Here is a 27954-nt window from a genome sequence, read left to right as displayed (position 1 = left end):
GTTCCCACATGCTTCAAGAGGGCCACCATTGTTCCTGTTCCCAAGAAAGCTAAGGTAAGTGAGCAAAACGACTACCGCCCCGTAGCACTCACTTCCGTCATCATGAAGTGCTTTGAGAGACTAGTCAAGGACCATATCACCTCCACCCTACCGGACACCCTAGACCCACTCCAATTTGCTTACCGCCCAAATAGGTCCACAGACGATGCAATCTCAACCACACTGCACACTGCCCTAACCCATCTGGACAAGAGGAATACCTATGTGAGAATGCTGTTCATCGACTACAGCTCGGCATTTAACACCATAGTACCCTCCAAGCTCGTCATCAAGCTCGAGACCCTGGGTCTCGACCCCGCCCTGTGCAACTGGGTACTGGACTTCCTGACGGGCTGCCCCCAGGTGGTGAGGGTAGGCAACAACATCTCCACCCCGCTGATCCTCAACTCTGGGGCCCCAGAAGGGTGCGTTCTGAGCCCTCTCCTGTACTCCCTGTTCACCCACGACTGCGTGGCCACGCACGCCTCCAACTCAATCATCAAGTTTGCAGACGACACAACAGTGGTAGGCTTGATTACCAACAACGACGAGACGGCCTACAGGGAGGAGGTGAGGGCCCTCGGAGTGTGATGTCAGGAAAATAACCTCACACTCAACGTCAACAAAACTAAGGAGATGATTGTGGACTTCAGGAAACAGCAGAGGGAACACCCCCCTATCCACATCGATGGAACAGTAGTGGAGAGGGTAGTAAGTTTTAAGTTCCTCGGCATACACATCACAGACAAACTGAATTGGTCCACCCACACAGACTGCATCGTGAAGAAGGCGCAGCAACGTCTCTTCAAACTCAGGAGGCTGAAGAAATTTGGCTTGTCACCAAAAGCACTCACAAACTTCTACAGATGCACAATCGAGAGCATCCTGGCGGGCTGTATCACCGCCTGGTACGGAAACTGCTCCGCCCACAACCGTAAGGCTCTCCAGAGGGTAGTGAGGTCTGCACAACGCATCACCGGGGGCAAACTATCTGCCCTCCAGGACACCTACACCACCCGATGTTACAGGAAGGCCATAAAGATAATCAAGGACAACAACCACCCGAGCTCGGTGTGCGTTGAGTTGGAGGCGTGCGTGGCCACGCAGTCGTGGGTGAACAGGGAGTACAGGAGAGGGCTCAGAACGCACCCTTCTGGGGCCCCAGAGTTGAGGATCAGCGGGGTGGAGATGTTGTTGCCTACCTCTAATTCTCTCCTTCTCTCTTTCTTTCTCTCTCTCGGAGGACCTGAGCCCTAGGACCATGCCCCAGGACTACCTGACATGATGACTCCTTGCTGTCCCCAGTCCACCTGGCCATGCTGCTGCTCCAGTTTCAACTGGCCTGGGCCCTAGGACCATGTCCCAGGACTACCTGACATGATGACTCCTTGCTGTCCCCAGTCCACCTGGCCATGCTGCTGCTCCAGTTTCAACTGTTCTGCCTTACTATTATTCAACCATGCTGGTCATTTATGAACATTTGAACATCTTGGCCACGTTCTGTTATAATCTCCACCCGGCACAGCCAGAAGAGGACTGGCCACCCCACATATGCTCTCTCTAATTCTCTCTTTCTTTCTCTCTCTCGGAGGACCTGAGCCCTAGGACCGTGCCCCAGGACTACCTGACATGATGGCTCCTTGCTGTCCCCAGTCCACCTGACTGTGCTGCTGCTCCAGTTTCAACTGTTCTGCCTTATTATTATTCGACCATGCTGGTCATTTATGAACATTTGAACATCTTGGTCATGTTCTGTTATAATCTCTACCCGGCACAGCCAGAAGAGGACTGGCCACCCCACATAGCCCGGTTCCTCTCTAGGTTTCTTCCTAGGTTTTGGCCTTTCTAGGGAGTTTTTCCTAGCCACCATGCTTTTACACCTGCATTGTTTGCTGTTTGGGGTTTTAGGCTGGGTTTCTGTACAGCACTTTGAGATATCAGCTGATGTACGAAGGGCTATATAAATAAATTTGATTTGATTTGATTTGATTTGATTGGTTATTACTGCATTGTCGGAACTAGAAGCACAAGCATTTCGCTACACTCGCATTAAAATCTGCTAACCATGTGTATGTGACAAATACAATTTTATTTGATTTGATTTTGGTCCTCTAGACCAGGCTATAATATTGTAGTACTAATTCCTGTTGGTCCTCTAGGACAGGCTATAATACTGTAGTACTAATTCCTATTGGTCCTCTAGACCAGGCTATAATACTGTAGTACTAATTCCTATTGGTCCTCTAGACCAGGCTATGATACTGTAGTACTAATTCCTATTAGTCCTCTAGACCAGGCTATAATACTGTAGTACTAATTCCCATTGGTCCTCTAGACCAGGCTATAATACTGTAGTACTAATTCCTGTTGGTCCTCTAGGACAGGCTTTAATACTGTAGTACTAATTCCTATTGGTCCTCTAGACCAGGCTATAATACTGTAGTACTAATTCCTATTGGTCCTCTAGACCAGGCTATAATACTGTAGTACTAATTCCTATTGGTCCTCTAGACCAGGCTATAATACTGTAGTACTAATTCCTATTGGTCCTCTAGACCAGGCTATAATACTGTAGTACTAATTCCTATTGGTCCTCTAGACCAGGCTATAATACTGTAGTACTAATTCCTATTGGTCCTTTAGGCCAGGAAATTTGGAGAGGAAGCTCTTTTCTATCCTCTTATTGATCTGGATGTCTTTGTGTGGCCCCAGTCCATTGATCAGACCTGGCTTAGGGCATGCACATGCGCACACACACACACACACACACACACACACACACACACACACACACACACACACACACACACACACACACACACACACACACACACACACACACACACACACACACACACACACACACACACTTCCTTTAAAAGCCCTCAGAGAGAAGAGAAATAATGCTGCAGAAGATTATAGTGACAACATGAATCTGGTTAACTATGGATTCCAATTAGATGTTGTGATGCTAGAACTGCTTGGTTTGGTCAGTCATATAAATAACATTACTAGAATAGATAATTGTGGTAATCATTTTGCTAATACTATTTATTTTTGTATCTCAATGTGGTCACTTAGAAGGATACCCGAAAAAAACAGAGGTTTCTTTTTAGCATAATATATATTACAGTTATGAATGAATTGTTATTTTATTATTGTAGTTTAATTGTGAATGTTTATTTTGTCATACATGGCTAGCAATTCTTATTACCAGTATTTAATTGTAATGTAAAATGATATTTTGTTTACAATATCTCTTCACCAGATAACCAACGTTAAAGCAACACCTCACCAACATATTATTTCAACACCACACTTGAGTTATGACCAAATGGCTGCAGGAGATTTGACATGAAATCAGCTATTTATGCCTCCACTCCGTCCCTATTCTAAAGCTAGTCAATAGCAGATTATGGTGATGTCAACGCTAACCAAGGGGAAGACTGACTGGTACTCTCTGTTTGGCTCAAGGTATCCATTCCACTGCAGTTATATTTAACCAGGGAAACATGTAGAAAGAGAGTCAGGCTAGATCTTCCTATGAACATGTAGGCTACACACACAAACACACACACACACACACATATAACACACAGATGACCAAACATACACACACAGGGCGCGCACACACACACTGTCGATGACTCAACAGGAGAAATACATCACAGTTTCCTCAACGTCAGCCATTCCCTTTTACACCATCTATTCTGTTCTGTGTGTACTCTCACCTTTACTAGTTCGCCCAACACCCAACTGTTAGACTCCCTTGTGCCCTACTCTGTCTCCCCCAGCAGGTGTTGAGGAGGGGGATGCAGATGGTGAGGGTTGAGGGTAGGGGGAGGCAGGGGGAGGACTGGAGGAAGTGGATGGTCATATAGACTGCTGCCCATATCGCAACCTATTCCCTATCTAGGCCCTATGAGCTTTGGTCAAACGTGATGCACTAAATAGGGCATAGGGTTCAATTTGGGGTGCAAGTCATACAGGCCTCAGCCCCGCTGATGAGTTCCTCCCTCATCCGGAGGAGCTCCATTCATCCACAGGCACAAGGAGCCATTCAGCCACTGCCTCTAACTGCCTTTAACCGTCATAGCCCATAACTGCCCAGGCTTATTCACACACACACACACACACACGCAAACAAATACACACACACACATACAGATGCACAAATGCACACACACACATGCATGCAAGCAAGCAAGCACACACACACACCCAGACGCACACACACACCGACAGATGAACAAATACACACACACACACACACATGCACGTATTCCACACACACACACACACACACACAGATATGAACACGGATAAACTTTAATTCATACACACACACTAAGTAGGTCATCATAAAGTCAAGATTCCAAAATGTATTTTAATGTTAACCTTTTCTACATCCACTTGAATCAAAGACACAGAGAGAAATGGTGTCACTGTCTTCTCTGTCGTATGTACATCACCTCTAACCAGAGTCACTGTTTGTGTTATTTACATGTTAGTCATTTAGCAGACGCTCTAATCCAGAGTGACATACAGGAACAATTAGGGTTAAGTGCTCAAGGGCACTTTGACAGATTTTTCACCTAGGCGGCTCAGGGATTAGAACTAGCAACCTTTGGTTTACTGTACAAACTCTCTAACCGATAGGCTACATGATGCATGTCACATCAAAGCCTGTCTGTCTCAGCTAACAGGATCTGATCTGTCCCTTCACATTAGGGATGGAGAGAAGCAATAGAGCAGAGCACACACACACACACACAAGATCACTGCTCACTCACCACAATCTGGGAATGTGTTGTCATCACAGCGGCTGCCAATACCCATCTCAGCTCAAGGGTTGTTTAGCACAAAACATGTTTAGAAATACAAGTGGCCTTTAAAAGACTCAGACAAGTTAGGTTTCCATCCAATTGTTGACAAGATTGTCATGTGAATATTCTCCAATCTGCTTAAAACTATATGTGCATTTTCCCACCACAGATGTGTTTCCAATAAAATGTATTTGCTGCAGATAAAAGACTGTGTGTGATGATCTAGTGCAAATAAAAATACATGTTGTGGTAAAATGTACATGTACTGAATAAAAAATACAAGTGAAATGGGTTTCCATGGCATTTTCAACTTCTACTGATGGTTTTTACACAACAGAATGGTATTATATAGGGAGTGTGCCCACTCCGGTATGATACAGTACTGTGTCAGCGCTCTGCTGGATAGAGTGCACGTATAGCCTACATGATGAGATTATTATTGACAAAAGAATGATATTATTTTGAATTCAAACAGCAGTCAAGCATCAATGATCATGTCACCAGAATACAACCCTTGAAAATGATCAGAAAGAAGCATCAAGCTCATCACTGTGCACTTTCACCACCCTGTGAAGTTCATCAGAACTTATTTCATCTGCAGCCTAATAAACTGCATGCTTTCCTGACGACATCGCATGACTCCAAGTTTACTTCGATATGAAGGTTATTCTATCAGTGTTTCCACCGACATTTCTCGCATAATTTATTTTAGACACAAAAAGATCCCACCTCGTCTACAGTATTTTGTTTTGTCGACATTTGAGAAGTTTACCAGTTTCCATCAGGCCTGTCGTGACAAGTTTTATCCTGATAAAGATGTTGTTTCTTACCCCTCATGCCCTATGAGTGTGTGTGTGTGTGTGTGTGTGTGTGTGTGTGTGTGTGTGTGTGTGTGTGTGTGTGTGTGTGTGTGTGTGTGTGTGTGTGTGTGTGTGTGTGTGTGTGTGTGTGTGTGTGTGTGTGTGTGTGTGTGTGTGTGTGCATTAGATGTTATATGTTACAGTCATATTGCATTAGATATCACGTGTTACGGTCATATTACATTAGATATCATATGTTACAGTCCTATTACATTAGATATCATATGTTACAGTCATATTACATTAGATATCATATGTTACAGTCATATTATATTAGATATCATATGTTACAGTCATATTACATTAGATATCATATGTTACAGTAATACGGCATTAGATATCATATGTTACAGTCATATTACATTAGATATCATATGTTACAGTCATATTGCATTATATATCATATGTTACAGTAATACGGCATTAGATATCATATGTTACAGTCATATTGCATTAGATATCATATGTTACAGTCATATTATATTAGATATCATATGTTACAGTCATATTATATTAGATATCATATGTTACAGTCATATTACATTAGATATCATATGTTACAGTAATACGGCATTAGATATCATATGTTACAGTCATATTACATTAGATATCATATGTTACAGTCATATTGCATTAGATACCATATGTTACAGTCATATTGCATTAGATATCATATGTTACAGTCATATTACATTAGATATCATATGTTACAGTCATATTACATTAGATATCATATGTTACAGTAATACGGCATTAGATATCATATGTTACAGTAATACGGCATTAGATATCATATGTTACAGTCATATTGCATTAGATATCATATGTTACAGTCATATTACATTAGATATCATATGTTACAGTAATACGGCATTAGATATCATATGTTACAGTCATATTACATTAGATATCATATGTTACAGTCATATTACATTAGATATCATATGTTACAGTAATACGGCATTAGATATCATATGTTACAGTCATATTACATTAGATATCATATGTTACAGTCATATTGCATTAGATATCATATGTTACAGTCATATTATATTAGATATCATATGTTACAGTCATATTACATTAGATATCATATGTTACATTCATATTACATTAGATATCATATGTTACAGTCATATTGCATTAGATATCATATGTTACAGTCATATTACATTAGATATCATATGTTACAGTCATATTACATTAGATATCAAATGTTACAGTAATACGGCATTAGATATCATATGTTACAGTCATATTACATTAGATATCATATGTTACAGTCATATTACATTAGATATCATATGTTACAGTAATACGGCATTAGATATCATATGTTACAGTCATATTACATTAGATATCATATGTTACAGTCATATTGCATTAGATATCATATGTTACAGTCATATTATATTAGATATCATATGTTACAGTCATATTACATTAGATATCATATGTTACAGTCTAATTACATTAGATATCATATGTTACAGTCATATTGCATTAGATATCATATGTTACAGTCATATTACATTAGATATCATATGTTACAGTCATATTACATTAGATATCATATGTTACAGTAATACGGCATTAGATATCATATGTTACAGTCATATTGCATTAGATATCATATGTTACAGTCATATTACATTAGATATCATATGTTACAGTCATATTACATTAGATATCATATGTTACAGTCATATTACATTAGATATCATATGTTACAGTCATATTATATTAGATATCATATGTTACGGTTATATTGCACTAGATATCTATTACATTAGATATCATATGTTACAGTCATATTACATTAGATATCATATGTTACGGTCATATTGCATTAGATATCATATGTTACAGTAATACTGCATTAGATATCATATGTTACAGTAATACGGCATTAGATATCATATGTTACAGTAATACGGCATTAGATATCATATGTTACAGTAATACTGCATTAGATATCATATGTTACAGTAATACGGCATTAGATATCATATGTTACAGTAATACGGCATTAGATATCATATGTTACAGTAATACGGCATTAGATATCATATGTTACAGTAATACGGCATTAGATATCATATGTTACAGTAATACGGCATTAGATATCATATGTTACAGTCATATTACATTAGATATCATATGTTACAGTAATACGGCATTAGATATCATATGTTACAGTCATATTACATTAGGTATCATATGTTACAGCAATACTGCATTAGATATCATATGTTACAGTAATACGGCATTAGATATCATATGTTACAGTAATACTGCATTAGATATCATATGTTACAGTAATACGACATTAGATATCATATGTTACAGTAATACGGCATTAGATATCATATGTTACAGTAATACTGCATTAGATATCATATGTTACAGTAATACTGCATTAGATATCATATGTTACAGTAATACGGCATTAGATATCATATGTTACAGTAATACTGCATTAGATATCATATGTTACAGTCATATTACATTAGATATCATATGTTACAGTAATACTGCATTAGATATCATGTGTTACAGTCATATTACATTAGATATCATATGTTACAGTAATACGGCATTAGATATCATATGTTACAGTAATACTGCATTAGATATCATATGTTACAGTAATACGGCATTAGATATCATATGTTACAGTAATACGACATTAGATATCATATGTTACAGTAATACGGCATTAGATATCATATGTTACAGTAATACGGCATTAGATATCATGTGTTACAGTAATACTGCATTATATATCATATGTGACTTAAAATATATAAACTGTTGATGATGATGAGCAACTATTTTCTTCTGATTTCCTTTTCTTTTCAAAAGGGAACTGTATATCTAAGAGGCAGAGATCAGAGATCTGAGATCTGAGGAAAAACATGACAAGTATGTGAAACAGAATAAAAACAGCCTTTAAATTCAAGTCTTGTCTCCAAGTAGGAACAAAACACAGAGACAACACGGTTATCAATGTCTAAAAAGTCTGCCGGTGAAACTGAATGGTGCACTTCAAGCAGTCCTGAGGAGACTAGTGTGGAACGAGAGAGTTGTCAGGGAGGAGAATCTATTGTGTATGTTTCATCTGCATTCAGCACCCAGCTGCATCGGCCTGATGCCCGTTTTAAGGGGCCAACATGGAACACCTGGGATATAGCCTACCTTTAGACTTAGCAACTTAAGAAAAATATTCAAACTCAAGGGCACCTTGTTGTTTAATATCCAAAAAGTGCAGGCTGGCACACAAAAATAAACTTAAATGCAGGAATTAAGTTATTTTTTCGTTTTATCATGTTTTTTTCTTGCTTTTCAGCAGACTGGGGATAGGTTGGGCTACCAGATCGCCTTGATCTTTAAAACATGTTACAAAATCGCGTCATTGTCTGCATCTGTTAATAAGGGAAGGTGACTGTGACACTAATACTAAAACGATTAGGTTAAACATTATTTAATTTGGGCATCCAAGGGGCAGACAGGCTGTGCGATGACAACACCTGATCGAGTCTTTGGTTGATGTACTTACAAGAGAGTAACGTCTTAACTGCTTGACCGGTGACAGCCATTGATCCGCGGTGCTTCGCAATAAACTATAAATCCTCCTTCTTACCATGTGTATGTGACAAATACAATTTGATTTGATTTTGATTAGATTTGAGTGTCACCTTACACGCTCGCCCCCATGTAAGTGACCTCATCCATAAAGAATATGATGTCCAAGGGTGAACGAATGAAAGGTCTCCGATGCAATATTTCCCCTATAGTGTTCCATTAATTAGAACCCTAATTTAGACGTGTTTCTGAAACGCACAGAGACAACCTTATGAACTTGAGTGAGTCACGGCGGTTGGAGCCATTTAAGTGGTATGGCGTTGTTGGCTAGGTTACTGTAATGAGAAAATGAACCTGAGCCGCGCGCTTAACACTTTAATGAAAGTAGCTGGTGCCAGCTGAAGCTAAGCGAATACAAATCCGTCGCTAATTAGGAAAAGCGCTTTGTGGTAACAGGTTTCTCCTGAATGCCGGTGGGAAAGGGGGGTTGGTTGATCTGCGCTAACGGCAGATAATATTTCAAGCGCAGGAAGTGCATGTTGGCTTGTGTAGGGGGAAGGGTGTCAGAACGTAATACATTTTTTAAAATATATAACCACTTTGTTGCGTCTGGTTCTAATGTTTGTAGCCTACATGTATATTACTGATATGGGTAGATTGTCAGAAAAATCTGTTCATTGCACTGAGGTCTCTCTCTCGCTCACACAAGCACGCACACCGCCTCTGACGAGAAAGAGAGAGAAAGCGAAGCAGATGGATCCACAAAAGCACACATTCTCGGAACCTCTTTACAGTGAGCGAACAACCAGCTGTAATTTCATATGTGATATCTCCAACTATCAATGACAGACTCATTTAAATAGAAGGAAAATCATTTCAGGACAAGCGTTGGCCAGTGATCTCGTTGAGCAGAAGGACAACATATTGATCGTATGCATAAATAACATATGAAGCAAACTAGGAAATAACTGGGAAGGATGGGTGGGATGAGGATAACAGAAACCGTGGGGAAAAGGAGAGACTTACAGGCATATGTCATGGAGAAGCTGTTGCCCATCTTGACCATATCCACCTGCGGCACCAGTTTGGGGATATCCTGGTGGTGCGAGAGCGCGAACCGAAACACCTCATATTCGTGAGATTCGGTTGGGAATAGTCCCCCTGTGAAAGATACAGAATCAACGGTTAATAATAAAACGACTCTCTGCAAACTAAACGCAAACACAGAACAGATAAATATATCTGGACTGTTTAATCAGCGACATATGTTGAATACAACTTTAAAGCTTCGTTTAAAGCTTTGTAGACTAAATAAATAAACAATTACAATAATTTTGCCAGACTTCATTTTACGCATGTTTTTCACCTACCTATATTGATGTTACTTGGAAAACTTGAATCCAAGCACATCCCCAGAAAACTGGTGTACAGGAGGGTGAAGCTTCGCTGCATATTTCCTTTTGCATTGGCGAAGAAAAAAGATCCGAAATCCAAGCATAGATCTTTCCTTGGTGAGTTAGTGTATACCGCCTCTTCCCCACTCCTTTCCTACCAGTTACAGATGCTCTTACAACAACATCCATCCAACGTCGAGAGAGAGCATGCAACTGCAGTCACTCACTGTCTTCTCTCTCCTCCCGCTCTTTCTCTCGCGCGCTGCTGATGCCCGCTTGTCCTCGGCTGTTATGATACGGAGCGGTGACTTCAACTCTAGCCCCTACCTACCGAACGCACCAACGCCTCTCAGGAGACGCTGGGGGGATCTCGCCGGCGCTCTGTTTGTATGTTGTTTTATATACTTGGAATTGGATTGAAACTGTCATAATGGCTATGGTTCCTTGGTTCATCTAGTGTTTTATTAGTGTATAACATTTTCTTACATCTGAATTTGACATCATTCTACGTAATCCGCTCAAATGGACCTATAGGGGAATTATGCACCACATAATCTTTGCGTAATTGCACTGTTTATTTGTGTTTTTAATGAATGCCAGCAAAGCCACTACACTACACAACACGAAGCAATACATTAATTGCACTATAACATTGACAAACGATGCCCAGAAACTGTTAGGGCCTACATAAAGCTGTCCCAACAGCAGAGCTTTCCTTTCAGCACCTGGGAGTGAATCCTTACCACTGCTACACCTGGCTATCAGCGGAGACTTGAGCGGCAGCGAAACATTTCACTCAGCCTCATTTACTACCCTTCCAAAAACCATAGCTGATATGGCTGACTTGCTTAAACAAATGTGGTTACTATTGACTCCTTGTGGATTTGTAAGTCGAGAACAACCGCATTCTCCTTCAATAATAACGAAAGCCAATATGAGTTTTTACTTTTGAACCATACACAAACATTTTTACATTTCTGTTCAGTAAATTCATAATGTTTATTCTTATATCATTAACACTCTAAGTATAAACAAGTGCAAGCAAACTAGCTGCGATGAGGTAGGCTTATTAGTTCAGCACTTTCTGTCACATCCTGATCTGTTTCACCTGTCTTTGTGCTTGTCTCCACACCCCACCAGGTGTCTCCCATCTCCCCTCATTATCCCCGGTGTATTTGTATCTGGGTTTTCTGTTTGTCTGTTGCCAGTTCGTCTTGTCCTGTCAAGTCCTACCAGCGTGTTCCCATGTTTCCTGTGCTCTAGTTTTTGTTTTCCTAGTCTTCCCAGTTCTGACCTTTCTGCCTGTCCTGTCCCTGATCCTGCCCACTGTTCTGACCTTTCTGCCTGACTCTGATTTCGTTTACAACCCTTTGCCTGGCTTGACTTACCTTTTGCCGGCCCCTTGTACTATAATAAACTCTGAGACTCATACTATCCGCCTCCTTTGTCTGCATCTGGGTCTTGGCCTGAGTCCTGATAGTACAAACTGGCCGTGACTGACCTAGCAGACTCGGACCAGCTCCACAATGCCATCTCCTTCCTAGGAGCCACCATTGGAAGACACACGGAGTTACTTCAAGGTCTTATGGAAGGATTCCAGACCTTGGCAGAATGCCATGACCGTGCCTTCAATACTTTTCTGGAGCAATTCCGCGGATTGTCTGTTAGGCAGCCTGCCACTACAGTAACCTCCCAGACTGTCAGTTACTCTCCCAGTGTTCTCTCATCTTTGAGCTGCAGCGCTTTTCATTTCCCTCTGATTGCTCGAGGATAGTGTACTTGATAACGCTGATGTCTGGGAGGGCTCTCGCCTGGGCTACGGTGGTGAGGGAGCAACAATCCACCATTTTCCTCAGTCTGGAGGAGTTGGTGGCTGGTAAGCTGCTCCAACTATGACAGGACTCCAACAGTGTGGTAGATTATGTGATGGATTTTTGCACGTTGGCGGCTGAGAATGCCTGGAACCCGGAAGCCCTGTTGGACGTGTTCCTTCATGGATTATTGGAGGGGATTAAAGACGAGCTCGCAGCCCGGGAGCTGCTCATGGACCTCGACTCCCTCATAGCCTTGACCATCTGGATCTATGGGCAGCTGCGGGAACGAAGGAGGTAGATGGAGTCTGTTCCCTGTCCCCCTCGCTCGTCCTCGATTTCCACCTCGCCTCAAGGAATCCTGGAAGTCCCTGATGACCACCTTTCCGATGGGATCCGATGTCACCCGAGTTCTCTCGAATATCACAGACAGCTGTCGAGTCGTCTCCTCCAAAGCCCATGCAACTGGGAAGGGGTAGATTGTATCCCGCTGAGCATTTACGCAGAATAAACATCAAGATCTGGCTGTATTGTGGAGCTACGAGACATGTCTTATCTATCTGCCCATTAAAGACCAGGATCATCAAGTAGGTATGAGTAAGTTGGTGAGCCGTACGGGGAATTTCCCATCCTCCATTTCTTATACTCCTCTCCATGCTATCCTGTTGTGGGGTGACCAGTCTCTCCGGGTGCTCATTGACTCTGGGCCCGACGAGAGCTTTATGGACGCTACCCTGGTGTCAGAGCTGAGAATCCCCACACAACCCCTCTCCATTCCCATGGACGTCAGAGCGCTGGATGGGCACTCTATTCTCAAAGTCTCCCACACTATGTTTACCATTAACATGTGGTTTTGGGGTTCATGGCCCCAGAGGCACAATCCTCTGATCGAATGGGCAACGGGTTCTATCATGGGTTGGAACCCGTTCTGCCATGCACATTGTCTGAAGTAGGTGCAGCTTGCCCCGGGATGTCTTCCTACGGGCTTGGGAGAAGCCTTGGATCTCTTTGCCAATCCCACGGAGTACCAAGACCTCCGGGAGATTTTCAATAAGGCCCGCGCTACAACTCTTCCTCCAAAATGCTTAATCTTCACCTCTAATAATAATTAAGCTTTTGCAATAGCATTTTGACTTTCAACATTTCAGTATCTCTAATGAAGAGTTGAGAGTGGTTAACATAATGGCAACTGAGATCTTTTATAGCAAAGATCCACCCCCCTAGTCGACATGACAAACCACAGGTCTTAGGAACTTACACAAAGAAAGACTTTACTTCAGAGAGGAGTATCCCATAGCCAGACAACATTGACTATAAATTATCGTTCAGTTTGGTCTCTTAAACAAAGCTCTTATCTCGTTCTCGGTACAAAATGGTACCAAGACATTACCTCACCCAATGGTATATATCAATTGTCATTTTAGACACTCCCGTCCCAAATACAACCCATTCTGGACAAGCTCACGGAGAGGAGAGTGAGCCTCTAGGTCAAGATAAGGGCAACCAGAGAGGGAACATAGAATGGTTCCAGACACTGCCATCCTCCTCTCCCAGATGGGAAAAGTAGGGAGTGACTGGCACACAGACATTGTGGAGCCAAGAGATAATTGGTTCCCCCTCAATCATCCCTTCACATGGTTTAAAATATACGTTTACATATGATGACAAGCTTGACCTCTCCCCTCTCTGTGGCCCAAGTAACTGAACCCAGGACAGAGAAAGGATAACTGCAAATGGCCACCACTATAGTACAACAAGATACGTTCTAAATGACAAGTAACTCACAAGCATATAATGAAAATAAAACATCTTATCTATGTTACCCAACTAATTCTGATTCATCCCCAACAGGATTCTCTTGCTGCAGGGAGTATTCGTCCTTCTGCCTCACCTGGCGCAGATTTCTTCTTTGTGGAGAAGGACAAAACCCTGCACACGTATATTGACTACCGGGGCCTATAAATTACATCACGGTAAAAACAATTTTACCCTCTACCACGCATCTCCTTGGTTTTCAAGCCTCTACATGGGGCGACAATCTTCTCTACATTGAACCTTCGGAACGCCTACCATCTGGTTCTGGAAGGAGATGAATAGAAGACCGCTTTTAACACGGCTAGCAGACACTATGAGTACCTTGTTATGCCATTCGGACAGACCAATGCTCCCGCAGTGTTCCAGAGCCTGGTCAACAATGTGCTCCATGATATGTTGGCCGGTTCGTGTTTGTCTACCTTGATGATATCCTAATTTTTTCCCGGTCAGCTCAAGAACATGTCCTCCACGTCCGACAGGTCCATCAGAGTCTCCTGGAGAACCAGCTTTTTGTTAAAGCATAAAAATAGAATTCCATCGCTCCCCCATCTCCTTCCTAGGGTACATCATTGCTGCTGTAAATATACAGATAGACTCTGACAAGATGAGAGGGGTGGTGGATTGGCCTGAACCCACATCCAGAGTGCAGCTGCAAGGTTTCCTGGGATTTGCTAATTTCTACTGCCGCTTCATCCTGGCTTTTACATTTTTCATTTAACCTTTATTTAACCAGGTAAGCTAGTTGAGAACAAGTTCTCATTTACAACTGCGACCTGGCCAAGATAAAGCAAAACAGTGCGACAAACAACAACACAGAGTTACACATGTAATAAACAAGCATACAGTCAATAACACAATAGAGAAGGAAAAAAATATAAAGTTTATATACAGTCTGTGCAAATGGCATTTATTTTATTTCACCTTTATTTTTAACCAGGTAGGCTAGTTGAGAACAAGTTCTCATTTGCAACTGCGACCTGGCCAAGATAAAGCGTAGCAATTCGACACATACAACAACACAGAATTACACATGGAATAAACAAAACATACAGTCAATAATACAGTAGAACAAAAGAAAACAAAAAGTCTATATACAGTGAGTGCAAATGAGGTAAGTTAAGGAAATAAATAGGCCATGGTGGCGAAGTAATTACAATGTAGCAATTAAATACTGGAATGGTAGATCGGCAGAAGATGAATGTGCAGGTAGAGATACTGGGGTGCAAAGGAGCAAAATAAATAAATAAATAAATAAATAAATACCAGTATGGGGATGAGGTAGGTAGATAGATGGGCTGTTTACAGATGGGCTATGTACAGGTGCAGTGATCTGTAAGCTGCTCTGACAGCTGGTGCTTAAAGCTAGTGAGGGAGATGTGTCTCCAGCTTCAGAGATGTTTGCAATTCGTTCCAGTCATGGGCAGCAGAGAACTGGAAGGAAAGGCGACCAAAGGAGGAATTGGCTTTGGGGGTGACCAGTGAGAGATACCTACTGGAGCGCGTGCTACGAGTGGGTGCTGCTATGGTGACCAGTGAGCTGAGATAAGGCGGGGCTTTACCTATCAGAGACTTGTAGATAACCTGAAGCCAGTGGGTTTGGCGACGAGTATGAAGCGAGGGCCAACCAACGAGAGCGTACAAGTCGCAATGGTGGATAGTGTATGGGGCTTTGGTGACAAAACGGTTGGCACTGTGATAGACTGCATCCAGTTTGTTGAGTAGAGTGTTGGAGGCTATTTTATAGATGACATCACCGAAGTCGAGGATCGGTAGGATGGTCAGTTTTAGGAGGATATGTTTGGCAGCATGAGTGAAGGATGCTTTGTTTGCGAAATAGGAAGCCGATTCTAGATTTAATTTTGGACTGGAGATGCTTAATGTGAGTCTGGAAGGAGAGTTGACAGTCTAACCAGACACCCAGGTATTTGTAATTGTCCACGTATTCTAAGTCAGAGCCGTCCAGAGTAGTGATGCTGCACGGCGGGCAGGTGCGGGCAGTGATCGATTGGATTGCATGCATTTAGTTTTACTTGCGTTTTAGAGCAGTTGGAGGCTACAGAAGGAGAGTTGTAATGGCATTGAAGCTCGTCTGGAGGTTAGTTAACACAGTGTCCAAGGAGGGGCCAGAAGTATACAGAATGGTGTCGTCTGCGTAGAGGTGGATCAGAGAATCACCAGTAGCAAGAGCAACATCATTGATGTATACAGAAAAGAGAGTCTGCCCGAAATTGAACCCTGTGGCACACCCATAGAGACTGTCAGAGGTCCGGACAACAGGCCCTCCGATTTGACACACTGAACTCTATAAGAGAAGTAGTTGGTAAACCAGGCGAGGCAATCATTTGAGAAACCAAGGCTGTCGAGTCTGCCAATAAGAATGTTGTGATTGACAGAGTTGAAAGCCTTGGCCAGGTCGATTAATACGGCTGCACAGTAATGTCTCTTATCGATGGCGGTTATGATGTCGTTTAGATCCTTGAATGTGGCTGAGGTGCACCCATGACCAGCTCTGAAACCAGATTGCATAGCGGAGAAGGTATGGTGGGTTTCGAAATGGTTAGTAGTCTGTTTGTTAACTTGGCTTTCGAAGACCTTAGAAAGACAGGGTAGGATATATATCGGTCTGTAGCAGTTTGGGTCTAGAGTGTCACCCCCTTTGAAGAGGGGGATGACCACGGCAGCTTTCCAATCTTTGGGAATCTCAGACGATACGAAAGAGAAGTTGAACAGGCTAGTAATAGGGGTTGCAACAATTTTGGCGGATAATTTTTGAAAGAGGGGGTCCAGATTGTCTAGCCCGGGCTGATTTGTAGGGGTCCAGATTTTGCAGCTCTTTCAGAACATCAGCTATCTGGATTTGGGTGAAAGAGAAGCTGGGGAGGCTTGGGCAAGTAGATGCGGGGGTTGCGGAGCTGTTGGCCGGGGTTGGGGTAGCCATGAGGAAAGTATGGCCATCCGCAGAGAAATGCTTATTGAAATGTTCGATTATCATGGATTTATCAGTTGTGACCATGTTGCCTAGCCTCAGTGCAGTGGGCAGCTGGGAGGAGAGGCTCTTGTTTTCCATGGACTTTACAGTGTCTCAAATTTTTGAGGAGTTAGAGCTACAGGATGCAAATTTCTGTTTGACAAAGCTATCCTTTGCTTTCCTCACTGACTGTGTACATTGGTTCCTGACTTCCCTGAACAGTTGCATATCGCGGGGACTATTCAATGCTATTGCAGTCCGCCACAGGGTGTTTTTGTTTTGGTCAAGGGCAGTCAGGTCTGGAGTGAACCAAGGGCTATATCTGTTCTTAGTTCTACATTTTTTGAAAGTGGCATGCTTATTTAAGATGGTGAGGAAATTACTTTTAAAGATCGACCAAGCATCCTCGACTGCCTGATGAGGTCAATATCCTTCCAGGATACCCGGGGCCAGGTCGATTAGAAAGGCCAGCTCGCAGAAGTGTTTTAGGTAGCGTTTGACAGTGATGAGGGGTGGTTGTTTGACCGCGGACCCATAGCGGATGTGGGCAATGAGGCAGTGATCGCTGAGATCCTGATTTTAAACAGCAGAGGTGTATTTGGAGGGCAAGTTGGTCAGGATAATATCTATGAGGGTGCCCATGTTTACGGATTTAGGGTTGTACCTGGTGGTTTCCTTGATATTTTGTGTGAGATTGAGGGCATCTAGTTTAGATTGTAGGACTGCTAGGGTGTTAAGCATTTCCCAGTTTAGGTCATCTAACAGAACAAACTCTGAAGATAGATGGGGGGCAATCAATTCGCATATGGTGTCCAGTGCACAGCTGGGAGCTGAGGGGGGTCTTTAACAGGCTGCAACAGTGACAGACTTATTTCTGGAGAGATTTTTTTTATTTAATTAGAAGCTCAAACTGTTTGTGCATAGACCTGGAAAGTATGACAGAACTTTTCAAGCTATCTCTGCAGTAGATTGCAACTCCTCCCCCTTTGGCAGTTCTATCTTAATGGAAAATGTTGTAGTAGGGTATGGAAATCTCAGAATGTTTGGTGGCCTTTCTAAACCAGGATTCAGACACGGCAAGGACATCAGGGTTGGCAGAGTGTGCTAAAGGAGTGAGTAAAACAAACTTAGGGAGGAGGCTTCTGATGTTAACATGCATGAAACCAAGGCTTTTTCGATTACAGAAGTCAACAAATGAGAGTGCCTGGGGAAACGCAGGGCCTGGGTAGCCTCCACATAATCCGAGGAACAGAGGAGGAGTAGGTTGAGGGTACGGCTAAAGGCTAGCAAAACTGGTCGTCTAGTGCGTTGGGGACAGAGAATATAAGGAGCAGATTTCTGGGCGTGGTAGAATAGATTCAGGGCATAATGTGCAGACAGGGGTATGGTGGGTGCGGGTACAGTGGAGGTAAGCCCAGGCATTGAGTGATGATAAGAGAGGTTGCATCTCTGGACACGCTGTTTATACTGGGTGAGGTCACCGCATGTTTGGAAGGTGGGACAAAGGAGGTATCTAAGGCATGTACAGTGTGACTAGGGGCTCCGCAGTAAACTAAAACAATGATAATTATCCTAAACAATAGTATACAAGGCATATTGACATTTGAGAGAGACATAAAGCGAGGCATAAATCAATCACAGGTGTTGATTGGGAGAGCTAGCTAAGACAACAACGGCTAAGACAACAACAACAGGTAAAATGGTGATGAATTGGCAGAGAGGGTCGGTTAACTACACACAAGGCCTGAGTTTGGGGCTAGGGCAACCAGATGAACAAAGGTAAACAAAGTGGAGTGCCGTGATAAATTAACAGTCCAGCAGGCATCAGCTATGTAGCCAAGTGATCATAGGGTCCAGTGTACAGCGATAGATGGAACAGGGACGCCGCAGGGTAGTCGTTGCTAAGCTAGCACGCGGGAGACACAGCGTTTAAAGTTAGCAGTCCGGGGTAAGTAAAAGCGTCTGCTCCGACATCCGGCAAAGGCCGGTTGAAGGCACAGCTGATGGAATTACATCTGCGGACTAGTCGTGGTGGTACGGTGGGGCGCCGTGTCGATGAAGGGACCGGGTCAGATGGCAAAAGAGGTATTGTAGTTGTGGTCATTACGTTTGCTAGCCGGGAGATGCGCCTGGCTCAGGGCTTGCTTCGGGGCTGGGTCACTCAGTGGCAGCTATTGTAGTGGAGAAAAACAGTCCGAGGCTGGCAGGTATTATCCAGGTTAAACAATGGCTGGTGCCTGAGCAGAGGGTAAAGGTTGCTAGCAATGGCTAACAATGACTAAATAGCTAGTAGCTAAGTAGCTGGCCAGCCTCTGATGAAAGTTTTGGCTATGAGGTCTAAAAAAAATAGCAGATCCGTGTCACATTGAGTGAGGCGGGTTACTGGAAGGTATATTTAATTTAAACATGGAAAAAGAGATTGAAAAATAAATTAGAATAGATACAAAAAAGACGAAAAATACAAAAAGTAAACGAGAGGACGACAAACCACGTCTGGACTGCTAAGCCATTTTGGTCACCAAGATTACAGCACCATGGCTTCCCTTTGTGTATTATAATACACAAAGTAAGCAAAGCAATTAAATCATTTCAATATTGCCTAGAATGATGAATAAGATAGTAATGAAATAGATGTATATTTATTTTACATTTATTTAACTAGGCAAGTCAGTTAAGAACAAATTCTTATTTTCAATGACAGCCTAGGAACAGCGGGTTAAGTGCCTGTTCAGGGGCAGAATGACAGATTTGTACCTTGTCAGCTAAGGGGTTTGAACTTGCTACCTTCCGGTTTCTAGTTCAACGCTCTAACCACTAGGCTACCCTGCCTATATAAGCAATAGGCCTACAACAATTGAGATGTACAAAACTTGACATACGGGAATGATGAGCAGATAAAAGGCAATCCGTAATTACATTAATGAGTGAGCTAAGATGGACGTAGTAAATATAACTATTTCTTCAGCACTTTTGAAATGTGCAGCGACAGAATTCAGAACATGGGCCGTTCTTACAGAATTCTCCCTGTAAACCAAGTCAGAACCTTAGGACAAATAAAGGGGGCATATAAGCAGACAATGAAATATCTTACAATATTCGATGATGACATTTCTCTAAAACAGACTATAGTCCACATGTGCACCACTAAGTCAGAACGATAGGCTAAGTTCTGAGACGGAAAGGGACCAAATTATTAGGGTGAGGAACATGGGCTACTAACAGCTTGCTACAAAAACATACACTTAGCATTACTTTCTTAGCTACAGTTTACATATCTCCCTGGCATATTACATAATTTATGCAGCAGCATACAATACATTTTTGGACTCAACGTTGTTGTGCTGTGCTCACTTGAACAGGAAGGTGACACAGTGTTCAAATTTTGTCATCAAACTTTGTCATCAAAGTCTGGCGTTCTCTGGATTTATGGTGCTTTCAAGAAAACTGGGAATTCAGAAAAAAACAAGGTCAAATCATGATGTCAGTGATCTTCAAGTCAGAGCTCTAGAAAGAGGCCCGAATTCCCGAACTTGGAATTCCGAGTTGGATAACGTTCAAAACCAATTTTTCCAGGTAGAGATCATTTTTTCAGAGTTCCCAGTTGTCATAAACTCACTGAAGTCTGTGATTTCCCAGTTTCCAGTTGTTTTGATCGTGACAGAAGTCATGCCTGATTGACAGTGTTGCTAATTTATTCAAACTTTTCTGGCCCTTGGTGTTGTGTGTGAATGTTGATCCTTTTACTTTAATATTTGTATTTTTGACAACTTTTACTTTTACTTCGCTACATTTCTAAAAAGATATTGTACTTTTTACTCCATACATTTTCCCTGACAACCCAAAGTACATGTTACATTTTGAATGTTTTGCAGGACAGGGAAATTGTGAAATTGATGTAGTTATCAAGAGAACACGTGGTCATCCCTACCGCCTCTGATCTGGCGGACTCACTAAACACACATCTTTTGTAAATACGTACATTTAGATCTGGCTATACGTACATTTAGAAAACAAGAAAATGGTGCCGTCTGCTTTGCTTAATTTAAGGAATTTGAAATGATGTATACTTTTACTACTACTTTGATGCTTAAGTATATTTTAGCAATTGCATTTACATTTGATACATAAGTATATTTAAAACCAAATGCTAGATTGTCATGATGATGACTGAGTTGTCTAGCTTGTTAGCTAGGATTTTGAAAGTGTGATGTTGACATCATTGACATAATTTTATCTGTGGCCAATGACCTTGAAACTTTTTTTTTTTTTTTTTTTTTTTTTTTTTTTTTTAAATCTTTATTTAACCAGGCAAGTCAGTTAAGAACATATTCTTATTTTCAATGACGGCCTAGGAACAGTGGGTTAACTGCCTGGGGCAGAATGACAGATTTGTACCTTGTCAGCTCGGGGGTTTGAACTCGCAACCTTCCAAATACTAGTCCAACGCTCTAACCACTAGGCTACGCTGCTGCCCCGACCTTCTTGGAGGGGTATTTCTAATGCACATTTATGGCAGCACCCAGGGGGGTTTGAACTGCCTAGCTCTACCTGTAGATTCTGCAGTGATGTAGCATCCCCATGAGTGACAGAACACTGAGCCAATCACTGCGCGACTAGAGAACATTACCAACGCATATGCTCTGTATTTTCCACTGGCTGCCCCTCCACCATAGAAAGCACTAAGCTAGGCTGAAACACATGCATTTTGGAGATGCCTTGCTCAATAAAACAAGAAAGAGAAACATTTTGTATTCAGCCTTCCCCCCTGCCCTGACTGACGGTCACCAGTGATCGGCTCGTAGGCTATGCTTCATGTTCTATCCTGCTGGTTTGTATGCAAAGGGCCTACCGTCTATGTATTGTACTGCTTGTATGGTTCTTCTAATGGCCAAAACATTCATGGCTGTAACCACTTTAAGGTTCAGCAATGACTATGGGGGAACACTAGCACACACGCAAGTATGACTGTTTGGTACCTGATAAAGGGTGTGTAATCTGTAAAGTTAACAAAACAGCTTTTACAGTCAAGTCCTTCCAATTACTTCCTTTTGGACACTATCTGCATCCCAAATGGCACTCTATTCCCTACATTGTGCACTACTTTTCACCAAGGGTCCTGGTCAAAAGTAGTGCACTGCGTAGGGAATAGGATACTATTTGGGACGCACATATGTAACTATGTACACTCTCCTATGCCTCCGGATCAGTGCTTCATCTCTATGGATCAACTGCAAGGTTAAACAGCAGCCCTCCTATCCGTGTTGGTGTTGATTGCACTTGGCATTGTAGATGTGATGCCCCTGTACTTGTTTATCAAATGAAGTAGTAAATCCTTCCTTTGACACAATTAGGATTAGGGATAAGCTTGTTTATCAGACCCAGCCAAGGCACTTTCTCCTCAGCTAACTGTAAAATTGCTTTCTCCTCACTTATTGTCTCCAGAAAATTAAGTAGGGTATTCTCAGACAATGACATCTGGAGAGAGTAGGAGGCTTTAAACTGAAGTAGTTTCTTCTTGTTTCCAATTTAACAGAAATGTTACTGATAAAACCATAGCAAAGTACTTCCTGTCAGAGACATTTCAGTCACAGAGACAATGTAGGAGAGGAAGTATGATTAGGAATAAATATTGATGGGTGTTGAATTAATCCCAATGTGAAGACTGTTTTTAATTTAAATGTTTTATTGTCTTACGAAGTATCTGCTCAGTATAATATCAGCTACAAACTTCCAAGACAGAAACATGGTGTTTTCTGACCCTTCTGGAGAGTTTTTCCTAGCCCCTGTGTTTCTGCCTCTGCATTATTGGTGGAGATTTTATGCTGGGTATCTGCAGAACACTTTATACTGTATATCAAGGAATTTAGTATTGGTCAGGCTGTCTTGTACACTTTCACAGCTAAAAGCTGAATTGCAGTATACAGACAAAAAGAAGGGGGGAAAATAACAGTTAACAGTTAGCTAGCTGAAGATAAAATAACAGTTAACAGTTAGCTAGCTGAAGATAAAATAACAGTTAACAGTTAGCTAGCTGAAGATAAAATAACAGTTAACAGTTAGCTAGCTGAAGATAAAATAACAGTTAACAGTTAGCTAGCTGAAGATAAAATAACAGTTAACAGTTAGCTAGCTGAAGATAAAGGAACAGTTAACAGTTAGCTAGCTGAAGATAAAAGAACAATTAACAGTTAGCTAGCTGAAAATAAAAGAACAGTTAACAGTTAGCTAGCTGAAAATAAAAGAACAGTTAACAGTTAGCTAGCTGAAGATAAAAGAACAGTTAACAGTTAGCTATCTGAAGATAAAAGAACAGTTAACAGTTAGCTAGCTGAAGATAAAATAACAGTTAACAGTTAGCTAGCTGAAGATAAAATAACAGTTAACAGTTAGCTAGCTGAAGATAAAAGAACAGTTAACAGTTAGCTAGCTGAAGATAAAATAACAGTTAACAGTTAGCTAGCTGAAGATAAAGGAACAGTTAACAGTTAGCTAGCTGAAGATAAAAGAACAATTAACAGTTAGCTAGCTGAAGATAAAATAACAGTTAACAGTTAGCTAGCTGAAAATAAAAGAACAGTTAACAGATAGCTAGCTGAAGATAAAAGAACAGTTAACAGTTAGCTAGCTGAAGATAAAAGAACAGTTAACAGTTACTTAGATGAAAATAAAAGAACAGTTAACAGTTAGCTATCTGAAGATAAAAGAACAGTTAACAGTTACTTAGCTGAAAATAAAAGAACAGTTAACAGTTAGGTAGCTGAAGATAAAAGAACAGTTAACAGTTTAGTAGCTGAAGATAAAAGAACAGTTAACAGATAGCTAGCTGAAAATAAAAGAACAGTTAACAGATAGCTAGCTGAAAATAAAAGAACAGTTAACAGATAGCTAGCTGAAAATAAAAGAACAGTTAACAGATAGCTAGCTGAAAATAAAAGAACAGTTAACAGTTAGCTAGCTGAAGAAAACAGAAACAGAGAGCATCCAGGTCTCTAGCGTCAGAGAGTGCCTGCTCCCGGTGAAGGCATCTATTCTGCTGGCAGCCCGAGTTGGATCCTAGGCACAGGAGTGATGATGGTGAGGGTGCTGACAACTGCTGATGTAAAAAGGGTTTCATAATTGTTTTTTATTTATTGATCACATCAGCCAAGAATTTTGAAAAAAGATACCAGTGTGTGATCAACGGACAGAGGGCTCCATATATGCACCATATATGACCTGCTACCTCCCTCTCCAGAGGAATGTCCATGTGTCTTTAGCATATCTAATCCACTGTAGTGCAAATCTCACCACATAGCAAATAAAGCAAACAAAGGAAGTGGTAGGAAGAGTATCAATGTGAGTTCATTACTTAACTTGTATTATTGTGAGCTGTATAGAAAGGTATGTGTTCTCTCTGTGTTCTGCCTTCTGTGTTCCATGTTCTCTTGTGTTCTTTCAAAGTGTAATGACTTCTTTATACTCTCTGATTTGAAAGTCGTGGTAAGCGCAAGGGGAAGAAAGTGATTGGCTAGACCAAACTGGAGAGCTGATGCATATTGTTCTAAGCTAAATGTATGAAAACTAAATCAATACAATTCACCATACATGTGGCAATAAAATGATTTCACCCCTCCATTTACTCAATCTTTAGAACTCATCTAGCCATATTTTAAGATTATAATGAGCAGGTGGTGTTGCCATTCAAGGTTGTAGGCTAGTCTAAGGCTGTCTCAAATGGCACCCTATAGGGCACATCTTTTGACAAGGGCCCTATGAAGAAATAGTGCCCTATATAAGGAATAGGGTGTCATTTGGGATGCATCCTAGGTAAGGATAGAATAAATGTCAGAGCCATGCTGGTAATTTAGCTTGGGTATCGCTGCAGTCTCTGTCTGTCTGTCTGTCTGTCTGTCTGTCTGTCTGTCTGTCTGTCTGTCTGTCTGTCTGTCTGTCTGTCTTGTCATAGTGCCAGAGAGAGTATGTTTTTCAGGAGGCGACAGGAAGCCTAACAGCTTCACAGATGAGGATCAGGAGAATAAAGTAACGCTGTCAAACCTCAGAGAGAGCGGGGAGAAAAATAGAGGAGGAGTGAAAGGGGGAAGGAGAGAGAGAGGGGAAGGCAGTGATAGAATGAAAAAAGGAAGAGTAAGGAGAGAGAAGAAGAGAAGGGATAAATGGTGATTGATAGAGAGACCTAGAAAGAAGGACATAGAGAGAGAGAGAGTGAGAGAGAGAGAGAGAGAGAGAGAGAGAGAGAGAGAGAGAGAGAGAGAGAGAGAGAGAGAGAGAGAGAGAGAGAAAACAGAAAGAGAAAAGGAAGAGAGATGGAGGAGAGAGAGAAGAACAGGTAGAAATGTGATTTGATTTACTATTGCAGAAAAAAACAGACAGAAGGACAATGAATCCCTTATAACCCTAACCCTGTTGTCACACCTCCCTCTGTGTTGCCTTTAAAATGGATGGAGGTGGATGTTTCCAACGTACAAGGTAGGCCAAGGCCTCAATGAGACATGTACAAAACACAACACACTGCTGAAATTAAACACAAATAAATAAAATCACACAATAACCAAACTGGTTCCTGTCTCTTTAAAAAAGCTTTAACCTGGCTGTTTGGTTTGATTGGCTCTGGACAGATTAGCCTTTATGTCACAAGCAGGAAGCAATAACGAAGTCTGATGGTTTTGACTTGTTACTCGCATTGTCTGCAGGCCGGCGCTCTTGATTACACCACTTGTTGACTGACAGCCAGACAGGGAGGCAGAGGAAGGCAGACGGGTCGGGGAGGGAAGTGTGTTAGTGGGGCTAGTCTGATTGGACTTGAACGGATGCCTGGGAATGAGGGATCAATATGGAACCTGGAGGTACGCCGTGCCTGAGTCTAAGTTCCCGTCTTAATTGGGACGAGTTATTGACGGTAAGCTTAATTAGTCATATTGGAAATCAATTGGCCACTCTGTGTCCCAAATGGCACCCTATTCCCTATAGAGTGCACTAGGCTACATTTTACTAGAGCACTATGGACCCTAGTCAAAAGTAGTGCACTATTTAGAGAAAAGGGGTACCATTTGGGACACAGTTGTGTGTTGAATAGATAGAGAACGAGAAGATAGATATAGAACTAGAAGGATGTGTGTTAGATAGATAGATAGATAGATAGATAGATAGATAGATAGATAGATAGATAGATAGATAGATAGATAGATAGATAGATAGAGAACGAGAAGGGTGTGTGTTAGATAGATAGATAGATGGATAGATAGAAAAAGTGGACACAAATTTGACCCCAATAACGACCGTGGAATATGCGTCAACAGTAACCTTGGGAAAATCCTCTGCATTATCATTAACAGCAGACTCTTACATTTCCTCAATGAAAACAATGTACTGAGCAAATGTAAAATTGGCTTTTTACCAAATTACCGTACAACAGACCATGTATTCACCCTGCACACCCTAATTGACAACCAAACAAACCAAAACAAAGGCAAAGTCTTCTCATGCTTTGTTGATTTCAAAATCAATTTGGCATGAGGGTCTGCTATACAAATTGATGGAAAGTGGTGTTGGGGGTAAAACATACGACATTATAAAATCCATGTACACAAACAACAAGTGTGCGGTTAAAATGGGCAAGAAACACACACATTTCTTCACACAGGGTCGTGGGGTGAGACAGGGATGCAGCTTAAGCCCCACCCTCTTCAACATATATATCAACGAATTGGCGCGGGCACTAGAAAAGTCTGCAGCACCTGGCCTCACCCTACTAGAATCCGAAGTCAAATGTCTACTGTTTGCTGATGATCTGGTGCTTCTGTCACCAACCAAGGAGGGCCTACAGCAGCACCTAGATCTTCTGCACAGATTCTGTCAGACCTGGGCCCTGACAGTAAATCTCAGTAAGACCAAAATAATGGTGTTCCGAAAAAGATCCAGTCGCCAGGACCACAAATACAAATTACATCTAGACACTGTTGCCCTAGAGCACACAAAAAACTATACATACCTTGGCCTAAACATCAGCGCCACAGGTAACTTCCACAAAGCTGTGAACGATCTAAGAGACAAGGCAAGAAGGGCCTTCTATGCCATCAAAAGGAACATCAATTTCAACATACCAATTAGGATCTGGCTAAAAAAATTGAATCAGTCATAGAGCCCATTGCCCTTTACGGTTGTGAGGTCTGGAGTCCGCTCACCAACCAAGACTTCACAAAATGGGACAAACACCAAATTGAGACTCTGCATGCAGAATTCTGTAAAGATATCCTCCGTGTACAACGTAGAACACCAAATAATGCATGCAGAGCAGAATTAGGCCGATACCCACTAATTATCAAAATCCAGAAAAGAGCTGTTAAATTCTACAACCACCTAAAAGGAAGCGATTCCCAAACCTTCCATAACAAAGCCATCACCTACAGAGAGATGAACCTGGAGAAGAGTCCCCTAAGCAAGCTGGTCCTGGGGCTCTGTTCACAAACACAAACACACCCTACAGAGCCCCGGGACAGCAGAACAATTAGACCCTAACAAATCATGAGAAAACAAAAAGATAATTACTTGACACATTGGAAAGAATTAACAAAAAAACAGAGCAAACTAGAATGCTATTTGGCCCTAAACAGAGAGTACAGAGTGGTAGAATACCTGTCCACTGTGACTGACCCAAAC

The 27954-nt window shown here is 41.7% G+C and overlaps 1 protein-coding gene across 11 annotated transcripts in view; it reads right to left on the bottom strand.

The window, feature by feature from the left end:
* LOC118377818 (glutamate receptor 1-like) overlaps positions 1 to 11011 on the bottom strand; it is a 242301-nt gene extending 231290 nt beyond the window's left edge. For 10 of the 11 annotated variants that reach the window (XR_008128737.1, XR_008128754.1, XR_008128715.1 and 7 more), the window contains exons 1-2: positions 10681 to 11010; positions 10337 to 10471 (exon numbers count right to left, since the gene is read on the bottom strand). Coding sequence is in view for 8 of the 11 variants with exons in the window: in XM_052514396.1 (XP_052370356.1) it covers positions 10337 to 10471; positions 10681 to 10762 (217 nt within the window). In the remaining 3 variants the exon portion in view is untranslated. Of the gene's footprint in view, positions 1 to 10336; positions 10472 to 10680 lie in introns of all 11 variants that reach the window. The other variant, XM_052514412.1, reaches the window with a different exon arrangement.
* Positions 11012 to 27954: the final 16943 nt, after the last annotated feature.

Source organism: Oncorhynchus keta, chromosome 4 (assembly GCF_023373465.1).
Source record: "Oncorhynchus keta strain PuntledgeMale-10-30-2019 chromosome 4, Oket_V2, whole genome shotgun sequence".
Taxonomy (NCBI): Eukaryota; Metazoa; Chordata; class Actinopteri; order Salmoniformes; family Salmonidae; genus Oncorhynchus; species Oncorhynchus keta.
Note: the sequence above shows the minus strand (reverse complement) of the source record. Positions and strands in the feature narration are given on the sequence as shown.